The 22597-nt window shown below is 34.5% G+C and overlaps 1 protein-coding gene and 1 long non-coding RNA gene across 3 annotated transcripts; both read right to left on the bottom strand.

Moving 5' to 3' along the window:
* Positions 1 to 748: 748 nt before the first annotated feature.
* Positions 749 to 2198, bottom strand: LOC136220560 (uncharacterized). Its single transcript, XR_010684572.1, has 3 exons — positions 1503 to 2198; positions 1382 to 1426; positions 749 to 1290 (listed from the first exon to the last, which is right to left on the bottom strand). It is a non-coding gene; the product is annotated as an uncharacterized lncRNA (long non-coding RNA).
* Positions 2199 to 4730: 2532 nt separating this feature from the next.
* Positions 4731 to 22173, bottom strand: LOC136218503 (acyl-CoA-binding domain-containing protein 1). Of its 2 annotated transcripts, XM_066005406.1 has the most exons (7): positions 22062 to 22173; positions 21400 to 21939; positions 16426 to 16531; positions 16213 to 16313; positions 8901 to 8992; positions 6133 to 6230; positions 4731 to 5104 (listed from the first exon to the last, which is right to left on the bottom strand). In XM_066005406.1, the coding sequence occupies exons 2-7, from the start codon at positions 21918 to 21920 to the stop codon at positions 4934 to 4936; spliced, it is 1089 nt and encodes a 362-aa protein (XP_065861478.1). In that variant the 5' UTR covers positions 21921 to 21939; positions 22062 to 22173; the 3' UTR covers positions 4731 to 4933. The 2 variants fall into 2 exon arrangements, with proteins under 2 accessions (XP_065861478.1, XP_065861477.1); XM_066005405.1 differs by lacking the exon at positions 22062 to 22173 and having other exon boundaries at positions 21400 to 22055.
* Between the last annotated feature and the right edge of the window lie 424 nt (positions 22174 to 22597).

The raw sequence follows: 22597 nt of genomic DNA, 5'->3' as shown, positions 1-22597 counted from the left end.
AAGAATGTATTTGACAGTTTGTCCTTAGGTAAAGTATAAAAATACTTTCAATATTAATAATCAATTGTGATTTTATTCCTAGTGGTAAAATGATGCAATTTTACTTCTAAAATTTATAACTTGTAGTTTGAAACTTGAACCAATTTTTAGTCATTATTAACAAAATAATATATGAAATTATAAATCACGTTATTTTTCACCCCACTTATCATATTAGCACTCATCAATAACGGATCAAAACACATATACACAAGTGGAAAAAAATTAAAAGAAAATAAAAAAAATGTATATCATCTTTTGCATCCTATAAAAAACACGTGTATACAGGAATATATTTGAGCAATGCATCCTTTCTTTTATGCTTGCCATGTCATGGAAGCCTGAAAGATTGTAGAAGATGCACATAAGTTTATGTTCATGTATCTCCATTCACGCCTCCACCCTTTCACTCCCTATGTCTTCAGAACTGGTTTTACAATTTCTTGATGTTAACTTTGTTTGCTGGGGGAGGAGTTCCTTCTGATAGAAGAGAAAGCCTCATGCCTCCAAATGGTCTAAATTTTGCAGCCTACAACTTTTCCTTACTGTGTAGTAGTTGCTCCTGTTGCTGCCTTGTTGTAACTAACAATCAATCAATAAAAACACACCATTTGATTAGATGAAAGGACAAAATATTCGGAACCTCAATTACAAAAAAAAAAAAAAAAAAAAAAAAAAAAAAAAAACGATTTTTTGGGATTAAAAAGCAGTATGGAAATACGATGCCAACTCTATCGTGATATAAAATTTGTTACAAATTGTGAAACTAACGACCACCAACGTTTATGGTTAGAGTAGAAAAAAATTGGTACTCCACAAGCATTCTCTTAACATGTTTTTTTGGGACCCATTAAAGTTGAAAGAATTTAACTAAACCCAAAGTTGAAGTCAATTAGAATAAAAAAGAAGCAAATCATCATCGATGACTAAAGAAATACATATCACCAAATAAATGAGAATGTGGAGGACAGCAAAAGTGATGTCTAGGAATACTTGAATTATTTAAACAGCGAAAGTGACCCTTCCACCAAAATGCCCATTAAATAGTAAAAAGCTAACTCACTATGTCATACATATATTAGTATTTGATTACATATTCTAGCAAATACATGTTTATCAAGCTTCAACCGTTCTATGTTATAGAGTAGATTAATCATTAAATTTTCCAGTTTAGAGGTAGACAACTTCAACTCTTCAACAACAGTAATCAATTTTGAGAAAGCAATATAAAGCTGCTTCTTTTGTTAATCCCTGTAAAAAAATTGCAACATCAATTGAATCAGAAGTGTAGATAAAAAAATTGCAAGGTAGGCATGAGGAATCTATGAATTAGTAAACCTACTATACGCAGGATTCGGGGATTAATGAAGGCGCTCATGTAAAATCCCTGGGCAGATCAGATCGGTTAACACGTTAATATGGATGGTAAATCTAACCAGACGAAGAATGTCTAGGGAGTTTACCCTTTCAATATCCAAGGATTGCTGGAGAGGCTGTGGAACTCCCAATTTGATGGAAAATTTTAAGGTACTCTTGGATTAATACTCCCTACCACTCAATCCATAACACGTGTATATGTATTTCTCTTTCCACCAATCATATCCATGTAGTGAAATTCTATCACAATTTTGATTGGCCGGGAGTATTACTCCAGAAGTATTACTCTAAAATTTCTCCAAATTTGATTTGTAGCTTAATCTGCTCAAATGAGACCCTAGGTATGGACCCTGTATCAATTTTTATTTTGTTAAAAAAACACAATTGTGAGAAAAAATACAACAAAAATGAACTGTGTGAGAGACAAATTAGTAAAAGCTCTACAAAATTGGAGGAGAAAGAGGACTCTTGCCAAGAAGGAACTGATCCTAGGACCATGCCTGAAACAACAAAGATTTCACCGTCAAAAGAAATACCAAGCTCTGGAGTCGTTGTTTCCCCTTTCTCTTGGTTTCTAAAATCTGATGGAAAACATGGGGAAGTAATCTGTAGCCTGGCCAAACATTATCGTTCTCTTAACAGGCACAGAAATAGAAGGAAATCTAATAAACTTGAATTGAGGAGAATAAATTGGGATCAGTCGATGCAGTTGGATTGAGCGGTTTTTCCGTAGTGATAGAGTGGGGAGAAGTAGTTGAGATTCTTATTTTTGTTTTATAGGAAAGCAGTTTGAATTTGTACGCCAGTTTCAATACTTCAAAGCTTAGATTTTAGAATAAATATACTGCTTACACATCAGCATTAGATGTTTTAGGATACGACACATCAGCAGTCAATGCTACTGATTTAGTATATAGTAATAGAAAATAACCAAAATTTTGAGAAAGCATCTTTATAGATATGTAATAGTTGAAGCAAATGGTTATTTCATAATCGATAGTTTGAGTTAATGTCTTATCTTTTTAATAGTAGTATTACTGTTAGATTTTGATTCAATAAAAAAAAAAAAAGAGATTTCGATGTTTTATAACTTTCCTGATTGTTGCAACCAATTGAAAACTTATTGTTTCACTTAGTTATTCTACTTTGAAAATTCAATATCAATGCTCACCACCACCATTAAGGGCGTAGAAGCTTCTTTCTTTTCTCTTCATTGGGTTCACTCAATTCCAGGTTTTTTTTTCCAGTTAGTGGCTAGACTATGTGGTCTTATGATATATTTTTTTCCCTTTGTTTTCGGGTTGTTTCAATTTGAATATCTGATGGTTCTATTTAGAATTTTAATTGCCTAAATATCCATATTTTTTTTTCTTAAGTTGATGGTTGGTTAATTCTGCTTTATTTGAAAATTAGAGGTCATTTGTTATTTAGAAATTAAGGTCGTTCAACTCTTTCTATGCGCTAGATTACCACCTTCACCGATCATATATCGATGCTAAAAAGTTCATTCTCCGAGTAGTAATGAATTTCTTCCATCTCCTTTCATTTTAATACATTGTAATTTTTGTTGAAATTTCAATTGAAAACCCCCAACCTCATATACATATATGAAATTTATTTTATTTTGCAATTTGATAACCCAACTCAATTATGGGATTTTTAGAACATCACGGATCGATCCTCATTTTCTGTATACTTAATGTTCATTTGGTTATAGAGAGTTGAGTTTCAATTTTAATTTGGTAAGTTCTTAATGATTATCTATTTTTCATTTTTAAGGGTTTGATGTTTGAAAATGATAATTTGCCTCTTAACATTTCTTTAATTATTAACTTCAGTCTATAGTACAAGTTAATTTGCCTCTATCTCTAATTGTTAGGAGAATGAACAAATGCAAATAAAACATGGTCATAGGACAAGTTGTTGGAAAAATCCTAATTAAAATTGTTATTATTTGAATCTTTTCAATTTCTGAAATGTTGAGATCAATGACTCTAATTAATAGAATTAATGTCATATATTAGTTTTTAACATTTTTTGGTACTAAGTGGTTACATTTACAACTTAAATTCTAATTTATGAACTTAATACTTCATTAAGAAAAAAAATTAATTTTTGAATTATAGTACAAGTTAATTTGCCCCTATCTCTAATTGTTAGGAGAATGAACAAATGAAAATAAAACATGATTATAGGAAAAGTTGTTGGAAAAATGCTAATTAAAATTGTTATTATTTGAATCTTTTCAATTTCTGAAATGTTGAGATCAATGACTCTAATTAATAGAATTAATGTCATATATTAGTTTTTAACATTTTTTGGTACTAAGTGGTTACATTTACAACTTAAATTCTAATTTATGAACTTAATACTTCATTAAGAAAAAAATTAATTTTTGAATTAATGGCCCAAAAACATTTCAATTCCCCTATTTATATGTCTACATCTACATTCTCTCTCATTTTCAAAATAAATAAAAACACGAGACAGAGATAATTCTCTTCCAATTTTCTTTTTCGTCCCTTCATTTTTGTTTTATGTTCCTTTGTTTGTTCTGTGTTCTTGCTTCCGAAGTTCAAAAATATATAATTATTAAAAAATATTGATGAAATCAAAAACGTGCCTATGAACGTGACTAATATTGTATACAGTGAAATAATGAAGAACATATTGATTAGATGTCTTGATGATATATAACAAGATGAAAATAGGATAACTCACTTTCGATCAAAAAAAATCAATCTAATTTATTTTATAGTCTTCTCTATCACTTTAAACTGAATATATTGAGTTATTGTAGGTTAATGAACAATTGAATTCAAATACTTTGACGATCATGAAACTCATTAAGCAAAACAATTTGATGATAATCAAAATAAATTAATGTCTATTTCTTATAAATTTTATTTGTTTATATTTAATTGAAATTTATTAATGCAAAGACTAAATGTGTATATTTATTTAATTAATCTTAATTTGATTTATCAATAATATATATATTAATTTGAAATATAGACTATAAAGTTATTCAAAATTAAGATATTTCATTTTTTATTAATAACTTGTTATTGATTGTAAATAAAAATGACAATATATAATAATAATTTTAATAATAAAAGCAGAAATAATAAGCTAATATAAAAAGTATTGGTAGTCGTAAATGAATGAGAAAGAGTGGTGAAGCTCTTAGCCTAGTGGTTGAGAGCTTACCTATGCCTTGGGAGGTCATGGGTTCGAATCACATCCGGGTCTGGTGGGGATTTTTCTTTCTTGTTTAATGTAAGCACATTGTGCGCAAATTTTAAAAAAAAAAATTGAATGAGAAAGAATTGTTTATATTATTTTTAGAATTTGATTTTGTGAACCAAAATTAAAAAGCTTCCCTGCTAATAATGTCATTAAACTCTAAATAACTCTAGCAATGCATGGGTCATATCAAAAGAGAAATTACAAGATCACTATCCCTAAGACTTGAATTAAGAAACAACATTATACTATCTATACTATACTATAACCATTAACTTGATGCATGCTGCAGGCAAGCCCACTTCACCTCGCAAACTTCATTAACTGACTTACCATCATTGTCTTTCACAGTCACATCAGCGTTTTGCTTAATCAGCAATTCGGCAATGGCTTCTCTCTCACAGACCGCAGCATAATGCAAAGCCGTTTGCCCTTCATTATCCTTCCAACAAGGAAATACCAATTTGCATCAAACACAGATTCAGATTTAACAAAATATATACACCCCAGTTTAAATTCAACCGTCTACAAAATTTAACCCAACACACAATCCAACCCATCCATATATATTTATTATCAAGACCCCCTCAACTTGTCCCAAAAACTTACAAAGCGTTAGCCCTTTCAACTTGCCTAAAATAACCTATTAACTACTTGGATTTGTTTAAAGCGACTCATTCACCTCCTGGACTTACAATGATCAATTTACATTTCAATTTGTCTAAATCTATATAAAAAAAAAAAAAAAATCAAAACTTAAAAAATAAAAGTCTAATTCGTGATTTTAAGTCTTTAAAACAAATTAATTTTCTGTTTTGTACATTTTTATGGTGTTTTTATAGATTTAACTGATATGTAACTCATGCATAATAATGAACAAAATATTTGTGTTTTACAATGATGTCTAAAATTGGCCCAGGTTGCTAAAGTGAGTTGTCAAATTGTACTTGGCTGCCAATGTTAAGGGTAAAATGGCACCATTTTAGACTTCAGGGTAAAATTGTTCTTGACCGTCAATGTTAGGGGTATTTTTTTCGTTGTTTCACAAATGAGTTAAACCAGTCAAATCGACTATCCCTTTATCCAACTTGTTTATTATGTTTTAGTTGGGTCCAACAAGAAACAGGGCCTAAATTACAAAAAAATTTACTGTTATCTTAATTTAAGATATGAATTAAAATAATATTGTAATAAAAAAAAATTCCAAATTAAAAGTAAAAAAGGAGAAGAAAAAAAAGCGTACGAACATCTGAATTAAAAACCAACCCAACCTAACCCATTCCAATTGAGTATTTGATGGGTTGGATTGGTTTTAACAACCAACTCATGAGTTGTTTGTTTTAATGGGGTAGGGTTGGAGTGTAACCCAACACTACAAATTAATTCATTGTAAACCCCCTAAGACAGATATCATTCCTCATTTTGTATTGAAAGAAAGCTGAAAAGAAGGATTATAACAAAAAATAGTACCTTAGCATTTACGTCACAAATACTTCCAACAAGAACTTCCACGACATTAAGATGGCCGCGATCTACAGCCCAATGTAAAGGGGCCCGACCCTCGCTGTCTGCAATAAGCCAATGATAATAAATGGGTAGTTTGGAAGTCAATTCCAATCCTTAGTGTAGTTGAGCAAACGCATGTTACAAAAAAGTACTTTTATTGTTATATTATGGTACAATATATAATATTCTAACTATTAGAAACATAAAATTAAAATATTTTTTAATAATATTCTAGTGTTATATATATATATATATATATATTATATTAATATACTTGATAGACTTTATTATTATTAATATTTTTAATTTAATTTCTATATATAACTTTTCTTGAAGCTCATGTTTAGTAAACAAGATGGTACGTCAACTTCAAGATGAGAGAGAACACATATATCTTCATTGTGTGCAGAACACTTGAGCAATGCAGTGTGTGATGAAGTAAAACCTAGTTTTCGAACTGGAGTTCATTAAGCAAACTTTGTGGGCAATTCAACAGATAGTTAGAAGAATTAGAACAAAGGATTTACCAAGTTTCATGGCTAGAAAATATCTCATCAGATTGGGGAATAATACATTACAATAGGAAATCTGAAAGGAACAAATTTCACTATTTTCTATTGATAGCAGATCTTCCCTACCAAATCCAAACACAGGCTATAATTTATGGGATTTTCAAATAATATTAATAAATAGGAACTCAAATTTAGGGGTTATTTAATAACCTCGTTTAGTTTCAGAATCATTTTCAGAACACAACCTGAAAGTATCAATCACATTAAGGTGTTGTTTGGTTCATGTAATAGACTAGGAATAGAATAGCTATTCCTAGAGAATCCTTATTTCTAAATAGTACGTATTCTATTCCTTGGTAATAATCTATTCCATTCCATTCCATGAACCAAACACCTAGGGGGCGTTTGGTTCACAAGGGGTAAGGGAAAAGCAATCAAGAAAAGGAAACTAAAGGAAAGGAAAGGAATAAGCATTAATTCCTCTATGTGTTTGGATATGTTTAGGAAAGGGAATGCAATTCCACCCCATTCCCTTTTTGGATGTTTGGTTCAAATAGGGAATCGAAACTATTTTTTTAACTTCATATATAATAAAAAAAAAAAATCAACTCTTTTACTATAGTTTCCATAAAACGTGAAATAACTTCATATATAATCCCAAACAATCCAAAACGTCACTCACTTGCTACCCTTATTGATAATAACATAAAGTTCATAAAAGTTAAAATTTAAACTTAACAAAGTTCATACAAACTAAAAAAAACAAAAACAAAAGTCAATATTCTTCTAAGCATAATACTTTATCACTGAAAAGAGTTTAAGCATCTTCATTGTCCTTTTCACCAAGAAAATCTTTGACAACAATTTTTATACATACATGTGCCTCTATTAATAAAATATAAGAATTAAAATCAAAAGATAATGAAATAGAGGAAACTGAAATAAAATCAATCAAAGAAAATGCATAAACATTATATTTAAAAAGAAAATAATTATTTTAAAATAATTAAAAATAAATATTAAAACGGAATAATATGATAAAAGAAAAAAATTGGTCAAAATTATTTTTCAGGGTAAAAAGGTAAAAATAAATAAGTATAACTATCAAAAGTGAAATTAATCTAGTGATAAAAAATATAAATAAATAAATACAAGGATTAAACAAAAATAAAAAGGTAAAATTTAGTCAAAAATGTTTTTTGAGTAAAAAAATTAAAAATATATAATGAAAATGAAATTAATCCAAAGATAAAGAAATGTAAAAATAAAAAAATATGGAGACCAAAATAAAAATAAAAAAGTAAAATAGAGAGTAAGTAGAATTGTATAAGGAGTGTAGAAGTTTAAGTTAGAAAGAGAGGGGGAAAGGGAATAGAAAACCTTAGGGGGGATTGGGGAATGAGATTAGAGGAGTTAGGGTAAACCCAAAACTAAAAAAAGGTAAAGGGAATCATTAAATTAGCAAAACAAACACCAACAAAGGGAATGAAACCTCCCCTTTCCCTTACCCTTTCCTGAAACCCCCAAACCAAATGCCCCCCTAATAATTCATTTAATCTTATAAATCAAAATATTCAACTTTGAATTTTGAACTAAGAATTATCAAAAATAATATATTAAAATTGTGTTTAAGTAACTTCTACACCCTTGAAACATCTAAATAAGTAAATATTATCACTTTTATTTCTTTGAAGTGACTTTATATCCCAAGTCCAATAATTTATTTTCTATTTTTACCAAAAAAACCTTATCATTAACAATTTCAGCATTTATAGCATTTAACACTTAAAATTCAATACCTAACACAGTAGCTCTTATGTTTTAGCTTTACCAAACTGCATCTGTATCAGGAGAGATAAACTCAGTTCAATTGGTCGGCATTTAGCATCTCAAATAGTCAAATCTAATACATTACTTTTCCAAGTAATTGACCACCTTGATCATTTAAACCAAACTTCAATAACCTTCCCAAGCTTCGTAGTTTATGCTTAAGATTTCATGCTACCCAATGTGAAAGTTCAGATGCTGAATGGTTTAGTAAAAGTTTAAAGTATAATTTGACTTATTGGATCAGTAAGATAGCACCTCAAGAATCAAGATGAGAAGCAATATTCAATTAGACAGGCATATTCAACGTTTCAATGGAATGGTAAGACATTACAATATATTGCAAAAAAAATTGAACATAAGAATGAAAAAGAAAAAAAGAACAGGACTAACCTTTCAAGTTCACAGAAACACCACTTTCTATACATTTGAGCAAATTCTTAACATCTCCTTCTCTGGCAAACGCATGAATAGCTTCCATTTTCCTAATGAAACATCAGTGAGAAAACATTCAGTATCACACAACTTAGACATCCCATATCTTGTATGGATTAGAACATCCCACTAATAGGCTGTATGGATTAGAACATCCCATATCGTGTAACACAGTGAGAAAACATTTTTCATGTTGAGCATTTAGATGATCGCTTATGATCATAGTATCCGTTACCAATAATAAAATGAAATCACACAAATTAGACATTCCATGTTGACTTGAGCATTTAGAAAAATGCACTGCTAGCACTGTTGTCAAAAGCACTAGAGGCACTTGCCTAGGTGCCCAAGAAATGTCAGGTGAGGCAGGAGAACCTCACAAACCTGGGCATGGTGCCTCAGCACAAACACAAGATGAAGAAACCTTTCATATAATGTCTGTTCACAAAAAATTATATAGGAAAAAGAAAAACTCAATAAGTTTCAAAGGGAACAAATAATTGGTGGTACTTCTCAAAAAAGAAATTCTAATTTCAAAAATTGACATCAAAATTTTGAGTTTAACGTATAGTGCTGCTGGTTGTGAACATAATCAGCAGAATTGAGCATGCAAGGAAACTTTACATTAACAATTAACAATATGTACATCTATGTATCACAATCTTCTAATTTATTTCTATTTTGAAATCATGTGTAAACAGATTCATACTAAAAAAAAGATTAGTGTATCAGAGATTGCATGATCTTATTCATGTCAGGACAACTAAACCCTCAAGGGTCAATTTGGCTATAGTTATAGAAGGCACGCCCAACTCAAGGCACAGAGGTTAGGGCCTCAGTAGGTCTCAGGCAGGCGATGTCAACAAGGCGCGCCTAGGCTCTCCAGGCGTTGTTTTAAGGGGTTTTGAAGGTGTTTTAGGGTTTTTTCAACTTTTAATCATAGCCATAGGAAATCTTTAGGATCAAGGGCTCAGACTAAATTACAAAAAGAAAGAAATAAAAGAGCAGCAGCTGCGACCCTGAAGGAAAAAACGCAAAATGTAGCAGCTTCTTCTTCTCCCTTGAAGTTCGTGGAGTCTATGAAAAAGAAAGATATAGACGATGCCAATGAATGGTTGATGGGTAGATTGGATGGAGAGGGGTCGGATGAAGATAAGCTAGTGTTCCCAAATGAAAATTTAACATGGGCTTATGTTAGTAGGACTGTTGGAGCTGAAGGAAATGCTTATCATACTAGTAGTAGGAAAAAATGTTATGAGCACCTCTAGTTCAAGTGCTAGGCCTAGGTAAAGTGCCATTGTTTATAATTTTATATGTTCTTTTTTTTTGTGTGTGTGTGCCTTGTGTCGCTCGGGTGGGCATCTGAGCCTTGCGCTTTTCAAGACAATGAGCGCGCCTCAGGCCCAAAAGGCACAATGCTCCAGGTATGTCGCCTGAGAAGTCAAAAGGCAGTCTATGTTCAAGAGGTGCGCCTTTGTGAGTCTAGCGCCTTGCTGGAGGCGCACCTAGGCGCAATTTTACAAGACAGTTTTTTTAGGGTTCCAAGTTAAGAAGTGTTTGTTTTCAAACTCAATCCTACCCTATCTATATCATTTAGGGTTGAAGAAAGTGCTTATCATATTAAAGTAGGAAAAAATATCATGAATACCTCTACTTCAAGTGCTAGGCCTTAACCAAAGGAGAAGGCTAAAGCACCATCTACTGGTTTTCAGGAAAGAACTCTTACAGCTCTTAGAGATAAGGAGGAAGAAGAATTAGGCTCTGTAAATAAGTACCTTGAAGATGAAGAGGATGAGAACCCTGAAGATAGATTTGATGTTGGAGATGATGATGGACTAACGAGACTTCAGTCTTGATGAAAAGTAGTTATTAAACTATTAATTAATTTAACTTGGGATTTGGTTGAACTTCAGTGTTTACATTTGGAATCTATTATTATGAATTATGATTATGGAAGAATTAATAGTTACTTTCAAATTTCAAATTTATTTCATGCTAGAATTTGTGATTAAGATGTTGGACAAACGGGTATGATTTACCATTTGACTATTTATTGTATTTAGAAATGTAAATTGTTGTTTTTTTATGATTTTATATATTATTTTTCTTTAGTGCGCCTTGCGTTGCTCAGGCACGCCCCTGCACCTAGGCTACAGGACCCCTACCACCTTAGTGCGCCTTGCGACTTTGATAACTATGATTTTGGCATGCAAAATGTCATCGAGACTAGAACTTTAATTGTCGACAATGATCCCAATGGAATGAGTGGTTGTTTGGTGAAATAGAGCTAATATGGACAATGGAACAAGTGCAGAAGATGGATTGCTTTTTGAAGATAATAGCTTGATGTGGCAGACCATGGCAATAGAGAGGAATCCATGGGATATAGCATATAGACTAAGATACCACATTGAAATATTTTAACTTGTATAAATACACACATATATATACATGTGAGAGGAGACCCATACCTAGCAGACCCCATACCAACAAGACCCATACCATGCTTACATTATTACACTTGAGATAAGATGAAGTTGCTAGAGCATTTGGGTTTGGAGAACTGCATTCATTCACTAGATCAAATGTTAAGGATTCAACCTATGTTGCGCCTCTTCTTCAGTAGCGTTTCTGCGTTTCATTTCCATTACCGTTTCCTAGCTAATTTTTGTTGGAAATAACGTTCCCGGTTTCCATTTCTGCGCAACATAGGTTTCAACCTATTGTTCTAAGCATTAGAACATTGACTCATATGAACCAGAACAAGGGACCAAGGACTATATCCAGTGATGGGGGAAATCATAGCTTAAATGATGATGATGATGACTATACAACAACAACAACAAAGCCTTAGTCCCGAAATGATTCGGGGTCGGCTAACATGAACCATCATATAAAACCGTGAAATCAAGTCGTGTCAGCGGCACAAATTCTCTCCCTCCACTCTTTCCTATCCACTACCATATTTTCCTCAATCCCCAATACACTCATATCACTCTCGATCACCCTCCTCCAAGTTTGCTTAGGTCTTCCCCTACCCCTCACTACTACATCCCTTTGCCACTCTTCAGCTCTCCTAACCGGCGCATCAAGCGCTCTTCGTCTTACATGGCCAAACCACCTTAGTCGGTTTTCCCTCATTTTATTCTCAATAGATGTAACCCCTACTTTTGTCCTAATTATTTCGTTACTCACCCGATCCTTTCTCGTATGACCACACATCCATCTCAACATACGCATCTCCGCCACCGACATCTTATGAGTGTGACAGTGTTTCACTGCCCAACACTCTGTACCATATAACAGTGCTGGTCCGATTGCCGTGCGGTAGAATTTTCCCTTCAATCTATTTGGCATGCCGGGGTCACAAAGGAAACCCGTAGCACTCTTCCACTTCGCCCAACCAGATTTAATCCTATGAGCAACATCTCCATCTACTTCTCCATCCGTTTGGATAATAGATCCTAAATACCGAAAGCAATCCGATGCCTGAACAACTCTCCCATCTAGGGTGATTGTCCCTGCCTCCCTACTCCTATCGTCGCTAAACTTACACTCCAAATATTCTGTCTTACTTCGGCTCAGCTTAAAGCCTCTAGATTCTAAAGTTTGTCTCCATAGTTCCAACTTCCTCTCCACGCCTTCTTTCGTCTCATCAACCAACACAATATCATCCGCAAACAACATGCACCATGGTATACCATCTTGAAGTGAACTCGTTAGTTCATCCATAACGATGGCAAACAGAACGGGCTTAGTGCAGAACCTTGATGCACTCCAATCGTAATAGGGAACTCTTCCGTCTTCCCAACACTGGTGCGTACACTCGTGCATGCTCCCTCATACATGTCCTTTATGATGTCAACATATTTCCGCGAAATGTCTTTCCTTACTAGGGCCCACCAAAGTACTTCCCTTGGTACCTTATGCCTTCTCCAAGTCAATGAAAACTATATGCAAGTCTTTCTTCTTATTTCGATAGTGCTCCATTAATCGTCTCTCATTAGGTGGATGGCTTCCATAGTTGATCTTCCTGGCATAAAGCCAAACTGGTTTTCCGAGATCTTCACCGTCCTCCTTAGCCTTTGTTCGATCACTCGCTCCCACAGTTTCATAGTGTGCCTCATTAATTTGATTCCTCGATAGTTGGCACAATCTTGGACATCGCCTTTGTTCTTATACAACGGGATTAGGATACTTTTCCTCCATTCGGATGGCATCTTATTGTTTCTCCAAATTTTGTTGAAGAACGTCGTCAACCATTCGATTCCTCTCTCTCCCAAACATCTCCAAATCTCAATAGGGATGCCATCAGGTCCTACTGCTTTCTTCAATCTCATCTTATTTAATGCCATTTTGACTTCACTCTTTTGAATTCTCCGTATGCATTCACGATTTATCATATCGTGAGGGATACTTATATCTCCAACCTCTTGTCCGCGATCTCCATTAAATAAGTTATCAAAATAGGACCTCCATCGTTCCTTGAAATCCTTATCTCCAACTAGGACTTTTTGGTCCACATCCTTCACACATTTAACTTTTCCGAGATCTCGTGTCTTCCTATTTCTCATCCGAGCAATTCTATATATGTCTCTTTCCCCTTCCTTTGTATCCAATCTTGTGTACAGATCTCGATTCACCTTTGCTCTAGCATCTCGTATGACCTTCTTTACTTCCCTTTTAGCCTCGTTGTACTTTTCGTAGTTCTCATCACTCCTGCACTTCCCTAATATTTTATAGGATTCTCGCTTACTCTTTACTGCTTGTCGTACTTCTTCTATCCACCAAGATGTGTCCTTACCCGGTGGCATGCTACCTTTAGATTCCCCTAGAACTTCCTTCGCTACTTCCCTTATACTATGCTCCATCTTAGTCCATATCGAATCTATATCTAAATCCATATTACAAGTCCAAATATCTTTTTTGACCATCTCATCCACAAATTTTTGTTGATTCTCCCCTTGCAATTTCCACCACTTAATCTTAGTCTCCACTTGTGGTGTTCGTTTTCTCATACATCTCCTACTTTGACAAAATTAGAAAATGACTAGAACCTAGAATTTAAATTAGACAAATTTATATTATATGTTTTTTTGGGGGGATTCTGCTCTTTTTTATTTCAGTTGCTTTTTTTAGGTCTTTAACTTGAATATGATGAATTGATTATAACTTATATGATTAAATTATTATTTTGAAACTTTGATGCCATTTTTATATGTAAATTACACCCATGGCCACTCAACTTTGCGCTTAATAACATTATGGCCACTCAACCCCAAAAATCTGACATAAAAGTCACTCAACTTCGCCTTATACTAACATAAAAGTCACTCAACCTTAACCGGTCTAATAGCAAGTAACCCTCCATTGTAGAGCTTATGGAAATAATATCCTAAGCAACTTTAATTGCTAAATTATTGGACTTTTCTCATTTTAACTTTACGCCACTAAACTTCAAAACGTAACATAAAAGTAACTGAACTTTGCACTTTTTAATATAAAAGCCACTATTAACGTTGAACATGTATTATGACATTTGACTCATTTTTTAACCTGTAATCCTTTCTCTCCCCTTTATTTATCTCTTTTTCTTTTCTTTTTCAAATTACAACTCATGTGTCTTTGGGTTTTTTTCATTCTTTCGAATGGATCGCATATTCATGATGCATTAACAGATAAGTGGAACAGGATCTCGGAGACCATACTGAAGAGAAATCTATGTTCTTAATGTTGAAAACGGCTACCTGATCGGTGGGGAATTCCCTCCATTTGTATGATTCTCGACAGGCCCTTTTGACAGAATCGCTGCTGAAGAAACCTCTGAGAAATATGCTGATGCATGTGAGTTCCCGTTTATGTTTGGAATCAGACCTAGTAACTTGTTTCCTGAAGATCAAGAGAGAACAATTTCTGCATCCTCTAAGTGCTCTAGGAATGATTTCTGAAAGATTATTGTATGAGAGATCAATGACTTGTACGGCTTGCAAAATTCCCAATTGAGCTGAATATTTCCCCTTAACGAGTTACGTGACAAGTTGAGAAATATCTACATATTTCTCATGCCTTCCATGAAATCTAAAAATTGACCCTAAGAGTTGATTATGTGAGAGATCGAGAGACATGAGTGGATGAGAATGGCATGTTGCTATTCAAGTCTAATTCTGAAAGCATTTCAAGTTTTGAGAAAGCAATTGGAATGGAACTCGTGAGCCTGTTGAACCCCATAGAGAGAACAGTTAGATGTTCCAGTTCAAAAATATTCCCAAAAAGTGACAAAGTGATCAATAGAGTTAAATTGCCCTCTCTGTAGAAAAAGAGAGGAGAGATTAGAGAGGGCTTACAGGTTAAGGAGTCAAATGGCATAATACATGGTCAACGGCAATAGTGGCTTTTATGTTAAGAAGTGTAAAGTTCAGTTACTTTTATGTTATGTTTTGAAGCTTAGTCACATAATGTCAAAATGAGCAAAGATGAGTAGCCATGGGTGTAATTTACCCCAACTTTTTCTTGAACTGTTTGGTATTGTTTGGTTAGGAGAGAGAAAGTGATTGTTTAGAGAGAAAAAGCTTCACATATGGTGATTTGGAAAATCAAAAGCGTTTTCCACGGTAATGTGGTTCTAAACAACTTTAATTATTGAACTTTTTCATTTGAGGTCATCAACCGTCATTTAGTTTCATAAGGGGGCATGATGTTAGTAAAAGCAAAGTTGAGTGACTTTAATGTCAGGTTTTGAAGTTAAGTAGCCAATGCCATAATGTTAGTAAGGGCAAAATTGAGTGGCCATGGGTGTAATTCACCCTATATATATATGTACACACACATCCTAGCACCGAAGATGATTGGAGGTCTCAACGCCTTAAGGGTGCCTAACGCTTTTAGCAACAAGATTGCAAGTGGCAACTTTTTTAAGTTGCACATACTCCCGCATCCTATCATACATACAAGTATTCAAGGATGGATAAGATGCGGAAGAAACCGTTGTTATACAAACCAACCCCATCACTACCTTTCTAGCTACAGAGTAAACAAACCCCATCACATGCACAAAGTTAATTCAACAATGGATAAAATGCGGAAGTACAACAGGCAATCATGGATTGTCACTGAATTTAGCAAATAAAATAAGTAAAGCAAAATCATATAGTCGCTTCTAAATACAACTGTTTAAGAGTGCCAAAAGAAATTGATTCAAATCAGAAAGAATCCTCAACATGTTGAAATTATTAGAACTCTTTTTCATGGATAGAAGTTAAAAGAACCTTACAATTCATTTCCAGCTTCCTCCTCAAAAACATGAGTGCTGAAAACAGGCCCCATAGGTCCTTTGGCATCTGTATTTTGTGTATCATGCCCATCTTTCCTTTTCTTACCATCCATGAGTAAGCCAAAAAAAGGGAAATAAGATAATGTAAGTCAGAGCAAGTACATCTAGAATAAACAAAAGTAAAAGTAGTGAAACAGGAAAATTAAAAGTCACCTTCGCTGAACCAGAAGCCCATGTAGGATACAACTCAGTGACAATATCAATGTACTTCTGCATTGCATCTTCCGGAGGCATAGCACCCAATTTCTGCCATGCTTGCCTAGTATTGCATACAGTATTCAAAAAGATTAAAATATAATAAGCAACCAGTCAATTCATATGGCATGCAGTTTATATAAAGTGGACAAAAACGATGAACAGTAATGAGTGTTACTCTATGAAGAGAAACATTCACCTACAGCTCCCTGAAACTCAAAAAATAAAGAAAGATGTGAACTTGGAACGGAGTCAAGAGTCCCAATTTCAAACGACACCATAATCATATTTCTCATATATGAGAGGTTATGAAACACCATCCAAAAAGATAAAATTCATCGATAACTTTCGAATTATTTAGGCAGAAACGTTCTATTATATATTTTTAGGTAGTATTATGCATAGTTGTTAAAGGCGCGCCTCAGGCTCAGGGTCTTGAGCCTTGAACCTAGAAAATGAGGCTCTGTACAAAAGGCTCTCGCCTTGTGCGCCTCGCTCACGCCAGGGAGCCTGGTGCACCTGGCATTTTTACTTAGGTTTTTATTTTTATTTTTACAGTTTTCTCTAAAATAACTGTTTGATTAATCTCAACCACTGATCTAACTTAAATAAGATTAATCTCAACCCTTAATTTCAATAAGAATATCAAGAGTCTCAGTCATAATTAAATATATATAAAATAGAGAAAGATTAGGAGAAGAAAGAAGTATCCTCCACTCCAGGCAAAAACAAACTTCCACAGACAGAGAGTGAAGAAACAGATTGATGATCTTGATGATGATGATTATTAGTTTTTGTTGTGTGTGTTCTTTTTTATTGCCAATGAATGGTTATTAGTTTAGTAGCATTAGTTATAGTTAGGTATTTTAGGTTAAGACTTTAAGTATATGTTAGTGTCTCAATGAAGCATGAACTTAATTTGGTGTTTTTGACATTTATGATTTAGTATTGTGTTTTTATGTGGGTTTGCTTTGTTTTTGTGGTCATAAGTGTTTTTCTTAAGGATTTGCTTCGTGTGTGTGATTATAAGTTTTTTTTTATGCTTAGCTAGTAAAAAAGTATATATTTTGTTTTATTTTATGCGCCTCGCCTTGAGCATAGGCTCCAGGACCCCTTGGAGCCTTAGTGCGCCTTGCGCCCTTAACAACTATGGTATTATCTTATATAGGAGTAATGCTTCATTTACTTAGATGGTAATGTTTACTTCCCTATCAGTTAGGCAGTAGTATTTAATTTTAGGAGAAGACATGCTAGTATTTTTCCTAAGTGGTAGTTTTCCTAAGTAAGAACTCTTTCCTATTGTATTGTTTTCAAATCTAGTATAAAAGGGAACAACTTCAATAAAAGAATCATATCTTTAATAAATGTCAAGATTAGGGAGTTAGGGTGATCTCTTACAAATCACCGCCATTGAGTCTCAAAGATAGGTCCTTTGAAGAAGAGGAAAAACAAGAGGATTTTCCTGTGATTCTATGAATAGAGTTGTGATGAGATCCTATGCGCAGGCCCATAACAAATTGGTATCAGAGCCGGTCATCATGGGAGGGATCGAACAATTGACAGCTAAGGTGCTTGACCCAGAGCATAACTTTGCTAACTTTGTTGTATCTGACAACAAGATTAAGGATGAAATTAAGGAATTTGTCACCTTATACGAACATACTCCCAGGGCAAGGACAACAAGGATGGATGGGTGAATAATAATAGTACATTTCCAAATTCGATGGAATCATCTGGAGGGAAATGAACTCCTACCCACAGCACAACACTCATCCCTAAATTAAGCGGGTTGACTTTTCCTTCCTATAACGGGATAGGGATCCCCTCGGAAGGTTATATTGGTGTGAACAATCTTCATCAACCAACGAACCAAAGAAAAAGATAAGGCAGTGGTAGCCGCTTTTCACAAGACAGAAAAGGCACGACTCTGGTTTAACTGACTGGAGCAAGAAAAACTTGGGTTCGGATGGAGCCAATTTAAAAATTAGTGCCTCCTCAGATTTGACTCTCCTCTCACTAGTTCCAAATCATTAATTTAAAAAAACATGCAGAGTTGAGAAATATCAGCGGCAGTTCCAGACCCTTTTAGCAAGGGCTATATTGGTTCGGACAGATCAACATGTTGATATGATCACGGCAGGATTGGAGGGACTCTAAGGGTGGATGTGGAGAAGCAAAATCCTCCTAACCTAGCCACTGCAATGAATTTGCCAGGTTTCAAAAGGAAAATGCAACTCGACAGAGGGAGTGTCAGTACTGGGCAACCTCTAGTAGCATGGACAACTTCAAAACCACCCGTAATCACTCCAATTTCAACAGCCAACTAAGAAGATAGGTAAAACAATTAAAAATCGGCACCAAGCCTGGAAAGCAATGTTAGTACTGCTCCACCTATAAGCCGTTTGTCCAAGGCTGAGATGTCTGAAAGAAGGGAGAAAGGACAATATTTTAATTGTGAATAGTGATGAACTTTACTCACCAGGACATAAGCAAGAAACTCTTCGTCATTTTGATGGACGAACTAGAGGATGACAAAGGATGATAGAGGTGAAAATCCTTCCTAAATTTGAGCTTACAGACAAGCTCTTAGTCCAGGAGGGGCAACACCATCCAAAGAGATAAAATTAAGCAAATAGTTTTCCTATTATTTACGCAGAAACGTTTATTATATTTGCTTAGGTAGTATTATCCTATTTAGGCAGTAATGTTTTTTATGTAGATGGTAATGATTACTTTTGTATTAGTTAGGCAGTAGTGTTTTATTTTACGGAAGGATATGCTAGTAATTTTAATAAAGTAAGAACTATTTCCTATAGTAATGCCTTCAAGTCTACTATAAGAGGCAACAACTTTTCAATAAAAGAATCAATCGACCTTTAAAAGTCAGAAATAGGGAGTCAGGGTGATCTCTTACAAATCACCATTGAGTCTCACAGATAAGTCCATCAAAGAACTGGAAAAATCATAAGTTATAGAATGGTTAAGAAATAATAAATCAATGATCGAGTACGAAGGGAATAGATTTAAAGTCAGCCTTCAGTAAATTCCAACTACATCCATCACAACTCCCACTTTAATCAGACAGGCAATGAAACAGAGAAATGAATGAATCCTCTAACGATACATATATATGTAGAATAGCAATAGTAACCACTTGAACCCACCAAATATAGAAAATAATATGAATCCACTGAATTAGTGGTAGTTGTACATGTAGAATTGAAGTACTTATCAGCTTAAAGCTGAAAAACTCCAAAGTAAGCACCATTAAAACCTCAATCAAATATAGTAAAAGGGAAAGAAAAAAAAATCCTAATTCACCAACTCTTACACCCATAGTTATTAAAGGCGCATGGCGCACTAAGGCGCAAAGGGTCCTGGAGCCTTGGCGCATGGCGCACGGCGATGGCGCGCGCCATAGCGAGACAAGGCGCACCGACAAAAATAAAAATTATAAAACTATTAAACTAACATAAAAATGCAATGAATACTAAATCATGAAAATACTTAAGCATAAATAAATTTAAAATGCAAAATAAACCCCATATTAGCAAACTTTAAAGTTGAATACTAATTCCTAAGTTCTACTCCTAATCAAAACTCTCCAAATCCATCACTCCTCATCATCACTATCACACTCCTCATCTAAAGCGTCATCATCAAACTGATCCTCTTCATCCTCATCAACAAACTCAGTTTCTTCTTCCTCCTCATCTCGAACAACTACATGGGCTTTTCCTCGATCCTTGGAAGATGATACTTTAGCCTTTTTTCCTACTCTTCTAGTGTTATATGCAATCTCTTCAACTCCAGCAGCCTTACCAACTAAACCCCATGTTAGAGTTTCATCTTCAACTCTTCATGACTCTGTCTCTTCGTCTTCTAATTAGTTTAAAACGTATAATCTCTCTCCTCTTTAATACTTTTTGTTAATAGAACATGTGCTTCATCCCAGATATATAAAAAAACTGCCCATAACTGCCTCTAACTGCCAAGGCGCGCCTTGGTGCGCCTTTGGCAATTGCATTTGGCGCAAAATGGCGCACCAGGCGCGCGCCATGGCGATTGCGCCTCGCCATGGGGCTGCCATGGCGCTAAGGCCTGCGCCTGGTGCGCCATGCGCCATAGGCGCGCCTCAGGCGCGCCTTTAATAACTATGCTTACACCTTGTTTATTTTGAGGTTTTTTTAAAGTAAGGTAAGGTAAGTGTATAGGGATGTACTTGTGTGTTTTGAGGTGTTAAGAGTAGGGTACTGTAAGGTAGATGGGGGATTGATTTAGGTGATTTTAGTTACACCCCCATTTGGAGGGGATCCATGTAATGAAATTTTCCTTTTCCTATATTACCCTCAACTTTCTATTTTATTTCCAACACTCTATGTTAAATATAAATATTTTACTGTATTGATATAAAAGTAATTTTGTATATAAAATTACCCTACATTACTCTCAAACCAAATACAATAACATTATTAAAACGTCACTTAACTTACACTGTCTAAACACAAGGTATTTCATAGATAGACCATTATCATACTTCACCTAATTTACAGCCCTTGTTGGGAGAAGGTTGGAGAATGTTAATGGAAGTAATGGAATGTAAGACATTAGAGTAAATGAAGGTAAATGGGAGTTAATATTACTGCCATTAACTCTGAACTTTAACCTCCAAATTGGAAGTTAACCTGAGTAATGAAAACTTTTTAATGGGAGCTAACTTTTAACTCTCATTTATATTCCATAAACTCCCAAACAAGTTAAATTTTAACTTTCATTTCCATCAATTCCCCTCCCTTACAAACAAAGGTTTACCATACAAACCTTCAAATTATAAATTTTTATGTAAATGTGGAAAGCTAGTAAGCTAACGAAAACCCATAAGAAAGATAAATCCTATAAGAACTTATGACATATATAAAGAGAAATAAATACCACTTGGAACGGGCAGTCATTTTGAGAGCAGAAGGAGGGGGAGCACTACATGGTCCCTCGGTGGCAATCTTATATAACGCATAAAGCTGCAACTGCAAATCCGTAGACACCTTATGAGAAAGCCGATCAGCAGCAGCAGCAGCCACGAATGCTGTTGCTGCACTAAATGTCTCGTCCAATTCTGTGCTCTCAACCCCCTCCCAATCATCATCATCATCATCATCAATATCCTGATCACTTCCAATTAAGCTTTCTTTCGTTACACTGCCTTGCTCAGCCGTCACAGACTCGGTCTCATTGACGGTGCTAACATCGCCGGAAGTTAAATCGTAGCCGCGCGAGCCACGGTCAGGTTTAGATTTTGGTTGCGGGGAGTGGAGAGTTTGATTGGGTTCGGAGGCGCGAGCTATGGTTAGATTCTCTTCTTTAAAAGAAACAACGATTGAGATAAGCTTAGCCAGAAGGTAAGAGAATACAAGACCGATGAAAATTGATTGAAGAAATTGTTGCCACTCCCCCATGGCTCAGTAAACAAAAACCCTATACCCCACAAATAAAGAAAAAGAAAAAACCCTAGAAATTGAAAGACACGGAAGAAATAGAAGAAACAAGAATAAAGCTAAGAAATTGAATTGAATTTGCGGACAAAAAAGAAAACTGACCTAAAACTCGAAAGAGGAATGTAGAGTTGAGGGAGAAAGACGGAGAACGTTGGCGCCCGGCATGGTGGGCTTCAGATAAACATCATTACTTCATGTTCAGGCTTCAAATGGGCCGCTGTTCAAAAATAGCATTAAAAGCCTATTATATTGGAACATTTACACAGAAATTCAAGTTTTTTAAATTATCTACACTAAAGTCAAACTTTTATTTTAATCATGTCAATAGAAGGATAATGCCTTCTCAATTTGGCAGTTACCTATAGTAACTCCTTTTGCGTTTTCCAAAATCAGTTATTACTTGACATTTTACATAATAAATTCATCCTATTTGATAGATAATGGATAAATTTTTTAAATTTGATTGATTTGTATTTATTTTTCTATTTGTGAATTTCATGTAAATTGCCCTATTATATTTACCAAATAGCAACAACAGAAAGACTTTTGCCAAAAATAACATGATTCATGTCCAACCTTTGGCTTAAAACACTGTTTGTGTGTCAAAAGAAAAAACAGGAAAGATTACAAAACTGGAC

The sequence above is a fragment of the Euphorbia lathyris genome, chromosome 2 (assembly GCF_963576675.1).
Source record: "Euphorbia lathyris chromosome 2, ddEupLath1.1, whole genome shotgun sequence".
In the NCBI taxonomy this organism is placed as follows: domain Eukaryota; kingdom Viridiplantae; phylum Streptophyta; class Magnoliopsida; order Malpighiales; family Euphorbiaceae; genus Euphorbia; species Euphorbia lathyris.
Note: the sequence above shows the minus strand (reverse complement) of the source record. Positions and strands in the feature narration are given on the sequence as shown.